Genomic DNA, 19,446 nt, shown 5'->3' with positions numbered 1-19,446 from the left:
AATCCAGCGGGATACATGAATCTCCATACTGGTTAGAGACATTAATCAGGTTACCCAACAGCTCCACACTTACAGCATCTTCCTATGCTCCTCAAACACAGCAGCATCACACCAAGGAAGGCAGCAGCTTGATCTTCCCACTTGCCTTAGAACCTAAATGAGCCACAACCAAAGGCTGATACTACATAGCTAATTTATTCACATCCCAGCTTCACTGTCCTCCACACTTGCAGACCAGTTTCACAGCTACACCAATCACTTGTCCATATGAACACGTTTTCAGAATTTAAAAAAAAAAAGACTACAACCACTGCACAGGGTCAGAACGGTGGTTGGTATTACATTAAGGTGATGTAAAGTTCAGAATAACTCCTTAAATAGATCATCTCTAACCTATGAGGCAACCCCTCAGACAGCGCACAGGCCAGGAGCACAGGGTGCGCTGCTGCTCTGTGGCTCTTGGGCAGCCCTTCGCCAGGGACAAGAGACCCAGAAGGCAGCACGTCCGCAGAGCTTTCCCAGGGAAAGAACAGCTGCTGCCGGGCAGGAAAGACTCAACATCAGTAGAGGAAAACTGGCCAGAGGAGGGATAGTACCCAACACTACTATGGACCAACTGAAATCGGGTATTGTAACCTAGTGCTCAGTACTCAAAATTTCTGCCAAAATTACTAATCTAGTGCTAATGATCTGAAAAAGCACAGATATTCATTGTTGTGTACCAGCCTGCAGACACTTTGCACAAGCAAAAGTTTAATCTCAAAAAGTAAATATGGGCAAAGGGAAATATTCCTGCTTACCAATTAGAAGATCATTTCTATAACCACCATCTGGAATTAAAGTACCTTTTTTTTCCCCCCACTCAATTAAAGTGTATGAAGATACTCCCTCTGTTCATGGTGCCTATGCCTTCAATGGCTGTTGTTTTTATCTTGAGTCAGACACTGAATGATCTTTACTTACTGCTCTAAATCAACTCTGAATGTACCCCTTTACAGGGCTCTTCTTTCCCAACTGCTTTTATTTCTGTTACACATCTGCTTCTGTCACTTACTCTGGATCTTGTCTTTTGCTCTTAAATATAAATGGAGTTTGGCCATTGACTTCAGTAAGAAAGTGGGAAAAGTCATTAGTCACAACACAGCATCACCTGACAGCACCAAGTCATAAGGCCTAACACAAATGCTCCTTGCATCCAATTTATTTATTATTACAGTGATGGAACTCAAAATTCAAGCCCTTCCTCCTCCCAAGTAGCTCTGTGCAATGAGAAACTGAACTCTGCATCAGGTCCATCACAAAAGGGCTGAAGAATTATTCCAGGGAATATTGCACATGAGTTATTTGCTGTAGGAAAGCGGTGAGCACCTGTCTAGAGCTTCCATGTCAGGCACTGTTTCTGCTTTAGCTCCACTCTAGCGCACATTTGCATTTCCCTCCTAAAAACTAAGTTCTTCTAACATTTAGACTTTCAAATAACTAAAATTAGAAAGCCCATGTTTGCTGGCTTCAGAACTCTTTTTTTTTTGGAATTACAGACAAAAGACTTAAACTTGGCCAGGTACACGTAGATTAAGCAGTATTTAATAAGCTACTGTTGTATAATGCACAAGTTCATACATTTCACATTACTTTTGTGGGATGAATTGTTGTAAAGGGCATTTTTCAAAAGTTAAGCCAGTTGTGTAGTTATTACTCAACAGCTTTAAAAGTAGAATTCAATAGTACAAGTCCTATTCAAACACTGAGGTGTATAGTGTTCTTTTCCAAAAAAAGTGTAAATGACTAGATTATTTCAAGAACTAAGAATACTTGGGCCTTCTAGAGACACGAGTTCAACCCAGCAATTCTTTTCCTCTTCTGGGTTTAACAAAGTATTTCAGCAAAAAAGACATAATGCAACATCTACTGTGAACAAATATTAAGCATCTCATGGTCCTATTACAAATAAGTCAGGTTGTGACAGTAGTTGACAGAGTACCTAGTCCACTGCAAGTCAAATATCAGTGAAACCTCTGCCTGAAGATGAATTTTCATATTTTTTACATCAGCAGATATTTATCCAGGTGTCGTCCAAAACAATCTTTCTAATTAAGGAAATTATTGACAACTACTTAAGTTCTGCAAAAAGATTGGTTTTTGCCACTGAGATACCTTGATAATTTCAGATACTCTTGGAATGATAGGTATTACTTAAGTGATAATTATTCACATTGTTTTTCATCTACAAATATATATAGCATGAGTAAGAGTGACTATATTCACAAAACACGTGCGGGCTTTTATTCAGGAACCCCAAGAGTGTATAAAGAAGTCTTACGTCATTTGGTTTTATAAATGAAGATAACAAAATTACCAAGGTTCAGGTGACATTGCTCCAAAAACCTTGTGGTACAAAAAGCAGCAGAATCAAGTCTCAAAGCAGATAAATAGGATAAAGATTAAATCTAGGAACAGAAATAAAAACTGGATCACCTGAAATGCTGCTATCCTTACTACCAGATTTAGAAAATTAAAACATACAAAATTTAAAGTTATATATTGAACTTAAAATTAGCATTGCTTTTTCACGTTTTTCAGTATGCAAAGAATTGTGATGTTCATGTCTTATGAACCATCCAAATAGTGTATTCCTCTTTGATCTGTAGCCCAATTCTGAAACATATGTTAGATTTGATTTAGCTTACATTGACTAGATTACTGACATGGTTTAATTCATGTTATTTACAATTGGGAGAGCTTGACAATAAGTAGAAAACAAATTATACAAGTTTATTACACCCTCCCTCTCACTTACACCAATGAGTGATTATAATGAGTTATAATCACGGAAGATTTAAAGAGATGGACAGACAACTGTGTTCAGCATCCAGAAACACACAACATGCCCCACATACTGATGAGGGCACATTATGCACAGACACGGTTGTCTCAAAGCACTGGCATAACACTGCACTGGGCTTCCCTCTCTTGAAGCTGATCTACATATTTGACTGTGCAACTCGTCCGCTCTCCCTCACACTGCTTTTGGTGGGGCGGTGTCACACTAACAAAGGGCATGAACAGAGCAGATGGTTGCCGATTCTTAGAAGACAACATGTGTTCCTGTAGCTGGCACTCAAAATGCATTAAAGATCATTCGATTTAACAGAAATTTGGTCTTGCATTGTTCATTAGGCTGCCATAGATGTTTAGTACCTCACAGTTAGCCAGAAACAGCCTTATCCCACATTTGTGTTCCATAATCTCACTCTTCCTTTCCATTATTCTCTTCCAAAACAACCCAAATAACTGTAGCCATCTATAACACTGGACCAGGGGGGTGAAGAGCTATTGTATGGCTACTTTGAACCCTGCAAATTCAAATCAATTTGGAAAAAGTATCACTCTTTTTGCAAAGTGTTCCTGCTAGAAAGCTCTAAGCCACAGAATCCATTAGCCAGTGTTTCTCTAAGAAGGGAAATGATTATGCAACATTTGAACATTATCCACAGGAAAATTCTTGATTTAAAGATTTGCACATGACTAGATTCAAGTTACATCATTTTAAAAAGGAGAAAAAAAATAAAGTACATTAATATAACCTATTAATAAGTATCTATCCTCTTAAGCAGTCACTTCAAGAATCTTCTGTTAAAGAACTACCTTTGAGACAGTATCTGTGGGGGAAAAAAAAAAGTGATCCCAGAAAGCAGAGCTTTTCCTGAGGAAGTCTGCTAATCCTAAAAGCTTTTTAATTTATTTATTTTTTGAATGCAATCCACCAACACATTTAATCATCACCTTTGTACTAAAACATGATAGCACATCTGAGGTTCACAGCCAGCACATTGGAGTTTTCTAGAAAATTCTATAATGCTTTTCAGAGAAAATTTCACAGCTAGCTAGCCTTGGATTTGGTATGGTTATGAATCTGATGAGCTTCATTCAAAAATACTCACCCTTCACTGAACTAAGAAGGCCATTCATTTCTCATCCCCATCAAATAACCAGCTGATTTTGCTATATTATCTACTGAACATTTCTGCTTCTCATCAGAAGAACTAAACTTGCCATTGAAATAGGTGCACTCAGTAAAAATCTGATGCATTGTCTAATGAGTCAGTTCATGGCCCATTACAGCTGATGCCCTGCCTATCATTTCACATACTGAAATGCAAGGCATTTTGTGCTGAATACATTTAAGAATATAATAGACAATCAAATCCGAATCCTGATTCATGGCAATAATGGAAGTATCCTTTTTAGTCATTTCACTCAATCTGCATTTTAAAGGTTCTCCTCAAGTCTTTAACAGTGATAAAACAGGGTGAATAGAGACAGCCCCTCAGGGTAACACTTCAGTAAGCATATTCTGATACCAAAAACCAAGCCCACCCACATATCAGGGATATGAGCAGTCAAAGGGGTACGGAGGGAACAAGGACTGAGCTGCATATCCTTTGTCCAAAGCTTGACTTTATGGTTTTCCTTCAGGGACTCCAGCATGAGTATTTTCTCTGCTGTCTGAAGAGATTTTTCTAGCACCAAGTACCAGAGCCAGCCTGAGCTATCACTGAGGTGACTGCCGAGGCTATCATTAACTGGATCAGACTGCAATCCATTACTGAAACAAATATTGCAAGTGAACTTGATAGATCAACTGTTTAGCTTGATGAATCCACTTCCCACGCAGTTGTAGCTCTTCCCAAATTCACTGCATTGACTTTCTGGCAACAGGTGTCACTACAGTGAAATCATGATGAAGCAGCAGATAAGAGCACTGGATCGGCAGCACCCATTCTAAAACACCTTAGAAATAAGAGGAATGTTCAGGAAGCTAACTGCTTTTATAAAGAGAAAAATAATTAAAATATTGCCAGAAATACAAAGCAAAATCTCTCCTTACTTTTATGTAAAGCCAGCCTAGTTTCAGTCTGTGAGATCATATTAAATTCCTGCTAGGACGAGAAGTGTTCCTCTGGCTCCAAAAGCTCCATTACAGGGAAATTTGTGAACGCTACCCTTAATGCGTGGGCACATATTGCTGTAAAACTCTACATGAGAGACTGTAAAACAATTGTCCACCACAGATGTTGCCAAGATGTGGCGTAGTTCCAGGCTAGTGCAAGTGCTGGGGCACATACTGCTCTATACAAGGCTGCAGAGCAAAGCATGCAACTGGCAGGGGCATTGAGGGCAAGATGAAGTGCCAATGACTGAAGAAAGCCAAACCCAAGAAGCCAAGGCTAAATTACAATTCAAATATATCTGAAAGCAATTATTAGGGATTTCAATTCCACCTTAGAGAGTGGGAAGATATACTTCAAAGACTGCTCAGCATAACAGAAGGGAATAAGTGTTATTAAGCAATACGCTTCATTAAAACAAGAAGGGACATCTATACAAAACACGCGTGCACCTCTTCACCTAGCCTCTTGTAAATCCAAACTCAGTCCTGCCTATACCTCAATTCCCAATCCTAGCCTTCAGAAACTTCTTTTGATTCCGCTGCCTGATAAGCTCTTGCCATTACATACATAAATGAAAGTGATCTTCACTTCCACTCCTCAGATACCATGTCTTCGGCATGGCGTGCTCATGCACCACTTGTTCCCTAATGCCTTGCATCAGTATAGAAAAGGCTTCCTCCCTTTCTAAATTACCTTAAATACAGTTACTGTTTTTACTTATGGGAGAATTAAGTGTCCATGAGTTAATACCATATTCTAATTTTAATGCAATAACATTTTTTACTACGCATAGATTTTAAATTTAGAGTATGTTAAACCAATGAGCTAAATTGCCCCCTGTGCCTCACCATCTCCTGCTCCCCCAGCCACTGAACAACCTCTTGTACCACAGCACCTACCCCTGTATATGTTTATCACATAGGCCAGGCCTGGATGGTTGAAATGGAAATGTATACACGCTTAGCAACATTGTTGGACCGCTTTTAAAGACCTTCCAAAAACATGTTCTTAAGTGATTCACTGTATATTTATGGCTTCTGTCTCGCAGCTATTGGCTTAAAACCCTTGGTTATTATCAGGTCACTGCGATCCAAGTTAAGAGCTCTTGGACACAGGCCCCCTACCACACACAATGCCCTGTAGGCTGCTCTGGGTTCTTCCTGCCACCACCTGGGGTTGTCACAACCCCGCAAGGTTGTCTTGGAGCAACATGACCTCTTCCACCCTCACCACAACCTCTCTCTACAGAGAAACTTCACACACGTTAGGAAGAGATGTCACACACAAGCCCCGGTGTGCTTTTCCGAGGTCACACCACCACTACAAGACTTAACAAGATTTTATGGCTAAGTACATGGACAATGGAGGAAAGTAGATCTGCATCAGTGATGTATCCAGTGGCCTGGAAAAATAAAGTGTTCCGCACACCCATAAGGATGCCAGTGTGCTGCATTTTTGTCACTATTGCAGTCCAATAAATGCAACAGATATATTGCTTTCACAGAAGTACCAAGGAGCCGAGTTAGAAACAGTAATAGCTTTGTATAATGAGGTATTTACTATTCATGATAGAATAACCATATGTCAAACTAACTTTTTAGACAATAACATGGTCTATTCTGTCAGACTTGTTATCATCTCTTCACTGCCCCACTTGTTCATCGACTCCCAGAGCACCCAGCACAGCCTTGTGCTGCAGGACACTGGTGCACCCTCTCATAGCCAACATGGGTACAGGAAGCTCATTCACCATCTGGATCTCATGGGTTACCCCCCTCTTCCCTCCAAGCCCATCTGCATAACATGGAAGCAGATCACCCAGGCACTAAGCCTCCAAAGACAGCATTAGGGACTCCTTCACCCACCTCCGAGCCCTTTACAGATGAGTCAGAGAAGAAATCTTGATGCCAAAGAGCGGCATCTTGATTTGGCTTCAGTAACCTAATGCAAAAGGACTGCTGGGAACGCTTAACATAGTTGTCTTAATTACAGGACAGAAGTACTAACTACATAGTTATGAGGGATTTTTTTTTTTTTTAAACACAAGCCATTTTAAATGCATCATCTCCCTGTGCAGTTAGCTCCTCTTTCTCTAAAATTATGTTTAGATTTTCCTTTTTTCTCACCCCCCCCCATTTCACCTTCCTACAGGGATAAATTCAGTAGCTATCCAGAAGGCTGTTACATATTGCCTGTACACTTAAGTCAAGAAAATCCAAGGTTTACATGCAAGAATAATTTATGCCTAATTTATTGTTTCAGCCAAAAGTTATAGATTATGGGGACACACATTCATGGCAGTCAGAGCAGTCAAAAGGGCATCAGCTGTGAGCCCACACACATGCATTTTATCAACACCTCCTATATGGGGACTCATGAGAGAAAATGATGAGCCATTGCTTAACACTGTACCAAGGTCTGAAGCCTGCTGTGAGGAAAAAGTCCAACGATTTCTTGATATGATTTAAGGAATCTAAGTACAGTTTACAGGCTCTGCCACAGTGAAAGCCAGCAGTTGTGAAGATTTAAACTCCAAAATAATTCTTCAGATAGAAATGACAAAGATAAACAGTGGGTTACCACTCAGAGCAAAGCACCCAAATCATTCATGATGAAAGAACTAATTAAGCAACAGGGAGCCTGACCACCTGCATGTTCTAAGTGAGAGAGAAGCGAGGAGACAAGAGCTCGCCCCTGTGCAAGGGGAATGAGAGGTCAGGGCAGCCACGGCCATTGCAGGGAGATGAGGAAGGAGACACAGACACTTTCTGTAACCCATCTGTGACTCCAGGCATGGGTCAGGCCTGTCACTAGATACTTTAAAGGACTCTGCATTGAGCTCCAACAAAACTTAAAAAAGGCAAGTAAACACATACAGATTTTTCAGTCAGTCGGTACATCAGTGTGAGAACAATCAACTTGAAGCCTTTCCTTACCTGTAGGAGATTTACTTGAGCCGTTGCATGTCCCTGAAGAGATGGAGGGAAGCAGGAGTGCTCAGATGGCCAGAGCTCAGCAGCAGAGCATGCCCGTGGTGCCAGGCAGGACACGGCAGTACCACACACACCGTGGCACAGACAGGAGCCAGCTGTCCTCACAGCAGCAGAGCACCCGCGCGGCCTGAACCCCACACGAACAACATCCTCCCGCCACTTGGCAGCAGTGAACAGCCCACAGGCATCACTACTCCATAGGGGCCCCTCACAGGCTCCAAGCTGTTCCCCAAAACACACCTGGTGCTCCCCAGCAGCAGCAACCACGGGGCCACCCACCAGCCGCCCCCCACCGCTGGGCTGCCAGACAGAGAGGTCACCCCCAGCAGCACCAACAGCCTGAGCCAGCACCAACCAGCCACCTTGCACTCACAGTGGGCAAAGCCCTTCCCTACACATCTCACCACCACTTCAGAGCCCGCTTGACTGAAGCGTGGGGTTTGTACCATATTAGCTCATTTTCAACATTTCCTCAGAGCAGCTTTCTTCAGGCTTCAGTCCCTCCAGTTACCAGCCCAAAACAACATTGTCCTGTTGCCCCCAAGACAAGCAGACCACTGGCGCTCATTGCCTCAGCACAATTTAGCAGATAGCGCTCCCAAACATGCTTCACCTTCACCCACAAACCAAAGAAGTGTCCCAAAACTACAGCCACCCCCACCCTCCACTCACCCTCCCCACCACAACAGCCCAGCCACCCCACAGCAGCTCACCTTGCCAGTCCTGAGGCACCTCACAAGCTGCTCCTCATCCCGCCATCTCTCCCGCGTGGTGCACAGCCATCCGCGTCGCTCTCAAGTCTCATTTCTTGCCTCACTGCACTCAGAAGCATCCTTAGTCCTCACCAACACTGTTCAAGGTGTTTTTCCAGCTCTTTACCCTGAAGCACACCTTCTACATAGTGCCTGAACATGGCGGCCTCACCACCTCTCTGTGTTAGCCAGGGCACAGCAAGGCCTCAGGACTGAAAAGTATTTTTCCTCAGTGCCCTTCCTGCAGACTTGTAGAGACAACAACAAAACAGCCACAAACGCCTCAAGTCTACAGCAGTCCTTGGGAGGCAAAAAAACTTCTGCTTTTATCCCATCTTCCCATGAAAGTGTTACCTGTCTGGGAGACAAAAGGGTTTAGCAGCCCATCCCCTCAATCACCTTCAGGTGCTCCTCTTCTACATCAGGTGTCAGCATTCCTAATTAGCACCTGCAGCACACGGCCTCCTGAAACTTGGCTGTTATGCCTCTGGTGTGGCATGAGATGCAACATTTTCTATTTAAAGCAAAATAAAATGGAGGGGGCTCATAGGTGCATGAGTTGTGCCCTCTGGTGAGGTCTCCTGGGTTAAAACAACACAGCAGGTATCCTCTGGACTGTAGCCATAACATTACACTTTTATACTGTATATTTTTACCCTGTTCAGCATGAAAGAATGGTCAATTAGGGACCAGATGTTAAATTCTTACAAAATCAAAGCGTCAGGGTCAGCACTGGCTGCTTCATGCTCCTTCCCACAGCAAAGAGGCACAAATAACTGTTTCCCACCACTTACTCCTTACCATTGTACCACAAACTCTTTGAAACAGACATCCTTTACCACTGCCAGCTCTGATGCTTTGAGCTGGAGCTACAGCCAGTAAAGTAGGTGAAAAGCCCATAACCCCATGGAGGTCAGCATGCTTCAACCCTGAGTTCTGACCTGGCACTCAGACCTTTTTCACTACTTTATGGGTTGAAAGACCCCAGATGTCTCCAACCACCCCCATATGGCATTAGTGGGGTCTGATGTAGCCACCACATCATAAAATCAGAATCATAGAATCATGGAATCATTTAGGTTGGAAAAGACCTTTAAGATCATTGAGTCCAACCATAAACCTAACACTGCCAAGTCCCACTAAACCATGTCCCTAAGCACCACATATACAAGTCTTTTAAATACCTCTAGGGATGGTGACTCAACCGCTTCCCTGGGCAGTCTGTTCCAATGCTTGATAAGCCCTCCAGTGACAACATTTTTCCTAATATTCAATCTAAACCTCCCCTGGTGCAACTTGAGGCCATTTCCTCTTGTTCTATTGCTTGTCACTCGGGAGAAGAGAGGGCAAGCAGATATACAGGTGTCCTGAAGAATGAAGCGGGTCACCACTCAACCAACTAAGTTAGTCCACCACCTGCTCACTGATTGTGTAAGGTGTCTGATTTTAGTAAGTGGACCAATTAATGTGAGATGTGAAGGGTTGATCCCAGACCATTACAGTAAGCATCCATAGGAACCACCAGTGGCAAATAAGCAAATACTGAAAGCTGCCAGAAGTGATTCTGGAAGTTATATAGACACTAAATATGTCCCTTTTCCATTTTATGTCTCCCATTATAAACTGTTATGAGACATGCACATGGCTTGAAACAGATAATTACTGATAATCCTGACTAGTGGGAGAAGGAGCCATCTGGCAGATGGAAAATAAGAAGGTGCCAAGAATTCAGCAGATTTGGGGACTTCTCGAGAATGTATGCATCGAGGTCTGAAGAAAGGAATATTTAGACAAAAGGTCAGCTATGCTGTTTCTGTCTATACCCAAAACAAATTGGAACACCAAAAGTATCCAAATAATCAGGAAAATTATTCATGTTTGAAATTCATCTTGAAATTATGAGTAAAACCAGCAAATCTAAAACTGTAAGTGTTAAACGTGAGGAATTCTTTCTGCATATCATTATTAATTGCAAATGGTTACAGGACACAGCATCAGCACATTTTATCTTATATCCTTCAGGGTTCTATACTCTCTGCTTTTAACATGCAAATGCCTTTATTCATCTTCTCCTGACCTTGCTGTGTGGTATCATTTGTTTCTTTCCATTTTCCTTAACGGTATTTCTCTCTTACAGCAGAGAAAGAGTAACTTCCAATAGACTTCACTTTGTATTCCTTTCCTTTCTTCTAACTGAATTTCTTTTCCCTCTGCTGTCCTCTTTATCATTCCGGGGTAAAACCAGGGACATTGCTGGATGCAGAATTCTAATTGTGAAACCCCATTTTTCCACTGAGATCACTACTCGTTAACCATTTTGCTGCTGACCCTTCACAACAGCTGAGCTGCTGCCAACATCTATTGCAGTTAAGGGGAATTCAGGACATGACCCACATCAGTAGTCATAGGCAAAACACAAAATCAAGGAACAAAAAATTTATGTAACATAGTGATCTGGGGCCAGCTTTGCTGAAGGATCATGGTTCACCACAAGGACCATCAAGCACTGCAACAGGTTGCTCAGGGAGATTGTGCGGTCTCTGTCCTTGAAGGTTTCCAAGACCCATCAGGATAAAGCCTGGATCAACCTGGTTTGCTCCCAAGTCAACCCTGCTTTGAGCAGGAGGTTGGACCAGAAACCTGCTGAGGCACCTTCCAATATGAATTTATGAGGCTGTGAATTTTGGAGGCACCCTGAAATATATCCCACTGACTCCTGCATAATATTCCCATTCCAATGAAAATGACACGTGACGGTATTCTTAAAAATCCCACTTAAAGCTTACTAGCATCTTCAGAGTCCTTAAAATTGTAGCTGCAGGGCCCCTTCCAGTTAGAATCTTCAGCTCCACTGACGCCATTAGGGACAGGTTGCCCAGCAGCTCCTACCAGCCTTCCCTGCTCAGATTGCTTTGTTAATAATTTTTCATTTGGGGAGTTTCTCCAATCCAATTTTCATCTTGTTTTTCAGCAGGAAAGTCCTACTTTCATTCAAACCCCATCAGAATAGTGCCATTATATCCAGACAAGAGTTTGTGGCACCTCGTTCTCAAAGACCCGCAGGCTGTCCTGGCTACTCACCAACTTCTCTGACAGGAACAAAGAGATGGCAACCTACTGTTTGACCTCAATTCCCTTCTCACCACTCTGTTTATGACAAGCATGTTCCTGTATCAGACATTGAAGTGGACACGAGGGATCTCACTCACACTAGTGGGTATAAATGTGTCCTTTTCATATAGAATTTTCTTCTGTGAAGGAATCTGCCATATATTTTTACATGCATTTTACAGCTTTGTGTTTCACTGCAAAAGCAGATGATTCTTTAATCCTAGTTCTCCCATTTATATTATGATTTGTTTCTTTTCATACCTTTCATGGTATTGCTGTGTCTGAGGAATGTTAGCTCTTCATGCATCAAGGGAAGACAGGACACTTTATGTTTCACACCGATTCTCATTGGATTTGCATTGATCCAAACACTAAACACTCAATAATGCAGGCCCATTCTTGTGATCCTTTAATGATCTCATGATGCAAGGAACCCCAAGCCCCAAAGAAAAATATATATAAGGAAATTTTCTACCTTGCTTAAAACAGTGTTGTATAGAATCTATGCATTTTCTTTGCAGAATTGATAACTTATGTGAATAATCACGCATGTCATGACAGCCAAGAGCTCTTATTTAAACACATTGACAGAACTCATTTGAGATCAGTGAATCCAAATATACCAAACTGTATTTTTTACTTTAAAGGTATGCAATATAATGAATATTGCTGAAATGTTATTCCATGGTTTTGTTTTGTTTTTATTTTAGAACGTGCGCATTTTCATAAGATCTTGCTCAGGAGCTCTGATACAAAATGTAAATGGCATCCAATGACTGCCAGGATAACTAGCAGAGAGCACTGGCCATCAAAGTCAGATACATCAATGGCAAGCAGTCTCACACTCCAAAGTAAATCTGCTTGCTTTATTCATATGCATAATTCTAGCAGAGTAATATTTATCCTGGTACAACACCCTTAATTGAAATGGCACGAGAATAAGAGTATTTACGATCCATTTGATTAAGTAACCAAGCAGCATTTGCCCAACATTCAGCCTATTCACATTAAGCAGCCCCAGACAATTTGACACAATTGGCATTCACCACTCCAGGGAGACCTGTACCTGCACTTCGAGGGATGCACAGAAGCAAAACTGAAACACAGACCCTAAGACTGCCCCTTGTGCCTGCAAAAGCTTGTGTTAAACACCTTTCACTTTCACAGGCCATTAGAACACACTACAGCAATTAGAAATGAAGGAGGAAGTAAAGAATAATCCCGCTCTTCTTATGGCCTATGAGATGAAAAATGCTTGTTTCAGAATTTGTTATAACCACCAGTATTTCATCTCTAGAGACCAGAGTTAAAATTGTAACTGAAAAATAAGGTTTGTGGTTTTAAATTAAGTCAGTTATTTTCCTCTTCTCAGTCAGGGCACGAAGCTTAACACCTGACAAATCACGAAGTGATCGGAAAGATGAACAACTTCCTCTTTTTGTTAGAAAGACTGAAAGATACTTTATGTAACCATTGTTTCATTATCAGCGTTCAGGTCAGCTGCAGCACCTTCCACACTTCTACATGTTGATTCAGTGGAGAACAGAGGATTCTCCTGTCTTCTCATGCGCAGAGTGATCACTACCATTTACAATACTTGTACCATTTTCTAGTTTTGTTCACAGCATAAAACAACACGTAGTTGCACACTGGCCTTTCTGTTCCATCAAAATGACAGGCGAAGTCTCCAAAGCAGTCTCTCTCCTGGTCCAGCACAACTTAGTGCACCCTGTATCTTGTGTATGCTATTGATTCTTCACTAATACAAGCATCAGCTTCAGCTGAAGAAGCGCACTGTAATTATTAAATCAGACAAAAAGCAAACCTAGGCACTATTTTTAAGCATAAGAGTCGAGTATTATTTCAGTATTCTGACCTCAGCTACATGCCCCTCCTCACAACAGGCAGAGGTCTTTTGTAACCATGTTCATAATCTTCCTGATATCCTATTTTTCTCTATAATTTCCCACATGTAAAACTTTTTTTTTTTCCCAGCTATGTTTGGCTTTTTTAAATTCCCCTAATCCTCATTTCTGAATATTAAAAAGGACTAAAAGTGACCTCTTTTAACTGCCAGTTGTTCACATACTTATTTTTTTAATGGAGCAGCATTAAATATAGGGCTTAGCCCACCTGCATTTTACACAAGCAGAGTCCCATTCACTTCTCCTGAAGCTTTACCTGAACAAAATTGCAGTGCTTTATTTTCACAAAATGAGCTTTGGATTACTTCTTCTGTTCAGCAAAACATGCTCAGGTACAATTGTACAGTATGTTGGGTAATTCCTTACTGCAATGTAGTAGGTGGAGCTCAAATGATGGACCAGATTCAGACGCTGTAACTCTACTGGCACACGGTTCATATCAGCAAATTGAAGGAGATGCTTGCAATGCACCGTTGTTAAGAGAGAAGAGAGCGCTCTCTCAGAACAACAGGATGACCTTTTTAATTAGAATCCAAAGGAGATTTTTGGAAGCTAAGTCAATCGAGTTCATCTATTTCACATTCCCAGAGGCTATTAATTCCTGTTCACTTTACTTGCCCAGAAAACTTTCCCAGAAGAAACCAAGGAACTCCGCACACATGAATGACCATGCTTCACCCCCCAAAATCAAAATAGCTTGTGCTCTAATAAGCTGTCACGACAAAAACCCATTTAGAAACCACAGCAGAGTTTCATACTTAAGACAGCAGGAGCCGAAATCGCGGCGCAGTGTCCCAGCCCGGAGGGGAAGCCGGGGCCAGGGTCACGTCCCCGGGGAGCACACAGCTCTGCAAACGCTCGGCAGCTCCCAAGCCCGCTCACCCTGCGCACAGCCTGGCTGCAAACGCCCTGCCAGCGGGGCTGTGCGCTGGGTAGCAGGGGTGTTTGATGCAGCAGCGGATGGATAAAAACCAAGCAACATGCTCTATACGCAGAACAGATTCTCAAGCTCTGTCGCAGGACACGTTGACTGAAAAAGAAAAAATCCCAAACCCAGATGTCCAAAATCCACTCAGCACCACGTCAGAGTACATAGTGATAACATGAAACAACTCACTGTACAACACCGTAAGTACCAAATCAACTATCCTTCCCATTTTTAGCACTGCTACCTGGAATTTGGGAATACATCCTAATACACCAGGTATAAGATCTCCCATTGATAGATATTATTTACGTTATTTGTATTGATGGTGAAGACGAACTGAGGGAATGGATGTGTGTAATGCAGTCATTCAGCAAGTGTACAGGCAACCTTATGCAATAATCTTTTAACTATTTTATTAAATGTGTTTCCTTTTCAGGGTAAGTTCAACATCTAATGCCAAAATTTCATCAAGAACTCAAATAGCTTAGTAGCCAGTTATCACCTGTTTAACTTAAAGTACTAACACAAGAAACAGACGTACTACACACCACTGAAATTTTCACACATACACACGCACACACTTATCAGCATCCTGTTTATATAAATTTATTTTCACAAATCAATTTCCTTTTTCCTCCTCATACTCTTCACATTTTCTGAAGGCACAACACCCAAATAGGCAATGTAAAATGTGCTTCCTGTAGAAAAGTCTCTAATCTCCAAAGAGAACAGTTTGGCAAAAAAACTTTTGTTTAAAAACTGGAGTTCCAGAATGAGCCTTCAAACAGCATCAGAGAACACCACCAAGATTAAAAACTACCTGAGGTGTCTGCACTTCTCATATGCAACACACCACTTAACCTTTAATAAACCATGACTTTTTCAGGAAATTATAAAAGCAGAAGTAGTAAAAGCTCTTCTATTTTTTTTTAATCAAGTTTTAACGATGGGACAGAGTCTCTAAGCAAAGCTCCCAGAAAGAGCCAGACCACCATCTGGCTCCACTGCAGAGCAACGACAATTTACAAGAAACTAATATCTAACCAGCACTTTGAAATCAAATGCTAGGTCGACTCTGTAAAAGCTCCATTATAGCTATGAACACACAGCTGTATGTTTCCTTCCTCCTTGTACATAAATATACCCTCAGACACTTAGACAAAGAGGAAAAATAAATCATTTTATGCATTTTTCTGTGCTTCCCTGTTATGCCTGTTACCAACCAACATCAAGAGATATCTTACATATCTTACGCACTGTTAGCACTATAGAATATAGATAATATATATAATTTTATTTTTGTTTTCACACATGCTAATGTTTCCAGTAAGATAAAAGTCTTTTTAAATCCTGCACGTCTTGTCACGCTGTAGATCCACTTCTATTTGACAGTGACTCCTGAACATACATGTCAAGACAAAAATAAATACTGCTGTGATGGCAAACATTTTAAAACTCTTAGGACACTAATACAGTGGCACTTGAAAGACTTTTTAAATACAACAAAAAAGACAATAGTTAAATAGAAACCTGCTTTAACATAGCCGTAAAACCTGCACTGCACTTGTGAAGTCTGTACTTGTTTCTGCGAGAGCAGCTCCTAATCTTTGAACATGTCAAATGCTGGACTCCCGTCCTCCACCCATACCCTTATAAAAGTCCACATTGCTATTTTAAGCAAGCATCCCCTCCGGCTGTATATAAGCAACATTGTAATTCCCAAACAACTGAGGTAATTATAAAAATGAATATCATTTATTGTTTGGTGGGGGTTTTTTTACTATCATGCCTGAACCTTTGCTTTCATACAAAAGTCTGATTTTCAGCATTATGCTTTGCAAGGGCATCCCCTCCGCATCAAGGGAGATAAAGACGTGTTAGGAATTGTACAAGAGTTTTTGTTACCATCCTCTAACACACAAAAACTCCATAAACAAGATTTTGGTACAGAACCACTGCCTGGCATTTTAGAGAAGGGGAAAGGGGCTTCACACATATTTTCGGTTCCACTTTATTTATTTATTTATTTTTAAATCGCATCTAACCCAATGCAGGGGTGGGGAGTCGGGGAAGAAAGAAAAGAAAAAAAAATCATCACATTACGGTATGTTACCCTTCAGCAGTCTCTGGAGGAAATCAGAAACCAGGCAGCTTTTCCCGGCTCCCTCCCTCACTCAAGCCGGCCAAACGGCTCCTCTCCCCAGCAGGGCTCAGCTGCCCCCGAAAGGCGGCTGGTGGGCACCCACTGCCCCGTCACAGCCGCGGCTTCCTGAGCAACGTTCGGCTGAGGTCCCTCACCTCCTCGGGGCTGCCGACCCTCTCGTAGCCCAGCAGGGCCATGGGCTGGTGGCAGTACTCTTCGACCTGCTTGATCTGCTGGTAGCTGAGCGCAGTCCTCCAGGCGCTCAGCGCCTGGGTGGCGTTCCTGGCCGACACTACGAAGGGCTTGGAGGAGTAACCGGGGCCACTGGTCATGTTGAGGGTGAACTTCTCCATCTCCGGGCTGACCGCCAGGTTGACGAAGCCGTACACCTGCCGCAGGGTCTTGATGGGCTCAACCACCAGGTCCTCGTAGCGCACAGCCATGTAGTTGCCCTGGAGCCAGTCAGGGGGGTGCAGAGCAGTCTGCAGGGTCTTGGCCATGCTGCTGCAGATGACCTCCATGGCACCCAGGGCATGGTAGTCCGAGCCACCCCCCCCCTCCTTCTTCGCGCCCAGCTTGTGGCCAGCATCGAGGAAGGGCATGCGGTGGATGCGGGGGTCCCGGCTCCTCACCACCTGCAGGCTCTCCCGGATGAGGCCGTGCCGGGACTTGATGCGGGAACTGGCGACGGCGCGGGGGTCCCGCACCAGGTGGATGACTTTGAGGTCCAGGGTCGGGTCCTGCATGAGCGGGGCGAGGACAGCCAGATCGAAGACGCGGACGCCCTTGATGACCAGCGTGCGATACTTGTGGCATTCCTCCTGGAAGCGGCTGAGGCGCTGCGGGGGACACTTCTTGCACACCCGGTCGTCCACCATGCCCACCACCTCCTTTCGGTAGGCCGGGCAGAGGGGCGAGGAGCAGATGACCTTGTTGGTGGCCGCCCCGAAGATGCCCAGCGTGGTAAGGTTCTTGCCGGCGCCCGCCGTGCTGTAGAGCTGGAAGACGGAGAGGTCGCAGCGGTACAGGGAGCTCAGCATGTCGCGGGCCGCCCCTTGCAGCGAGACGGCATCCCCGGGATACAGCTTCTGCCAGACGTGCCACACCGGCTCATAGAGGAAGAAGACCTCGGGGTTCTGGTTGAAGAGCTCCCCGAAGAAGGACGACCCCGAGCGCCAGGTGGTGAAGACATAGACCAGCTGCCGCCGGGCGCCCGCCGGACCGCGGCTCCCGGCCGGAGGCGGCGGGGGCGGCGGCGGGGGGCGATGGCGGGGGGCGGCCGGGGGCTCTCCGCAGCGCCGCGGCGCCCGCCGCCACTTGTACTCCAGCAGGTTGAGGGCGGCGAGGAGCAGCAGCAGCGCGTAGCCCAGGCACAGCGCCAGCGCCTTCCGCCGACACACTTTCATGCTGGGCGGCGGCGGGGCCAACTGTTGCTCAGCGCCCCGGCGCCCGCGGGCCCGCGGCGGGCAGCAGGGCGCGCCGCCCCCGGCGCCGTCTCCCGGCCGGCCCCCCGCGCCCGGCCCGCATGGCGCAGCCGCCGCGACGGCCCCGCCGCCCCCGCCCCGCCGCTGCCCTAGTTAGCAGCCGCGCGGCCAGCCGCGCTTCCTCCGCGCCGCCATCGCCGAGCGGCCGCGGGCGCCGCCGCAGCCCAGCTCACAGCGGCCGCCGGGGCGAGGCGGCGCCGCGCTCCGCTCCGCCCCGCACCGCGGCCGCGGGGGCGGGAGCGAGGGGCGGCCGCGGGAAGGGCGGGCAGGGCGCTGCGCCGAGCCGCCAGCGCGCATGGCGCTGCCAGCACGCATGGCGCCCCCGCGCCGCAGCGGGGACGCCCCCGCCGCCGCCGCCGCCGCCGCCGCGAAGGGGCCCGCGGCGGAGGTGCGGCCCGAAATGGCGGCGCCCCGCCCCGCGCTCTCCATTGGCGGCCGCCGTCCCGCGCCCGCCGCAGTGCCCGCCGAGCCCGCTGCGCCCCGCGGCGGCGGAGGGGCCGGGGTCGCGGGGCAGCCGCAGCCCCGCGCCGGCAGCGGCCGGCAGCGCTGCCCCCGCCTCGTCCCCTCCCGCCCGCGGGGAGAGCCCGGCCCGCCCGGTAACGGCCGCGGCCGGAGGTTGCGGCACCCGGCCCGCCCGGGGCTGAAACGCCGGTGGGCGATGGGCGCTGTTAAAAGTTGCTGCCGCGTCGCGGTGGGTCTCCGTCAGCCCTGCCCCGGGGATGCAGCTCCGTTACCGGTTACGCTTCGGGCAGTGAAGCTGCGCCGGTAACAGGGAACGAGAGAAAACAAGAGGGGGAGGCCAAAAAAACCCAGAAGGCCTGGGACAGACAAGGTGCCCCGGTATCGTTAACTTGGTACTTGAAGGAGCTCGGATTTCTGAAGGGTCCACCAGGAACGTCTCCAAAGCCATAAAAAACCCGAACTGAATCTTCCTGATGCAGCTCAGACGGAAACGTACCTTCAGTTCTTAAGAATATTTTTACGACCGTTACAAATACCCGGTCCCTTTGCAATCCGGAGGTGCCTGTCGGTCCCCCCGAGCTGGCGCGGGCGGGGCGGCGTGTGCGGCGGGGCGCTGTGTGCGGCGGGGCGGTGTGTGCGGCGGGGCGGCCCGGGCGGCGGGGCGCTGTGTGCGGCGGGGCGCTGTGTGCGGCGGGG

General features: G+C 45.6%; 1 protein-coding gene across 1 annotated transcript; it reads right to left on the bottom strand.

Annotated features, from left to right (window-relative positions):
* Window positions 1–14,924: 14,924 nt before the first annotated feature.
* CHST2 (carbohydrate sulfotransferase 2) lies at window positions 14,925–18,344 on the bottom strand. Its single transcript, XM_065640069.1, has one exon. The coding sequence runs from the start codon at window positions 18,208–18,210 to the stop codon at window positions 16,915–16,917; it is 1,296 nt and encodes a 431-aa protein (XP_065496141.1). The 5' UTR covers window positions 18,211–18,344; the 3' UTR covers window positions 14,925–16,914.
* Window positions 18,345–19,446: the final 1,102 nt, after the last annotated feature.

The sequence above is a fragment of the Caloenas nicobarica genome, chromosome 8 (assembly GCF_036013445.1).
Source record: "Caloenas nicobarica isolate bCalNic1 chromosome 8, bCalNic1.hap1, whole genome shotgun sequence".
Lineage (NCBI taxonomy): Eukaryota > Metazoa > Chordata > Aves > Columbiformes > Columbidae > Caloenas > Caloenas nicobarica.
The sequence above is the reverse complement of the archived record's forward strand: the minus strand, read 5'-3'. Positions and strand labels throughout refer to the sequence as shown.

Excerpts from the sequence above, each read along its gene's own strand:
- CHST2 (XM_065640069.1), bottom strand. The coding sequence starts at position 18,210 with ATGAAAGTGTGTCGGCGGAAGGCGCTGGCGCTGTGCCTGGGCTACGCG.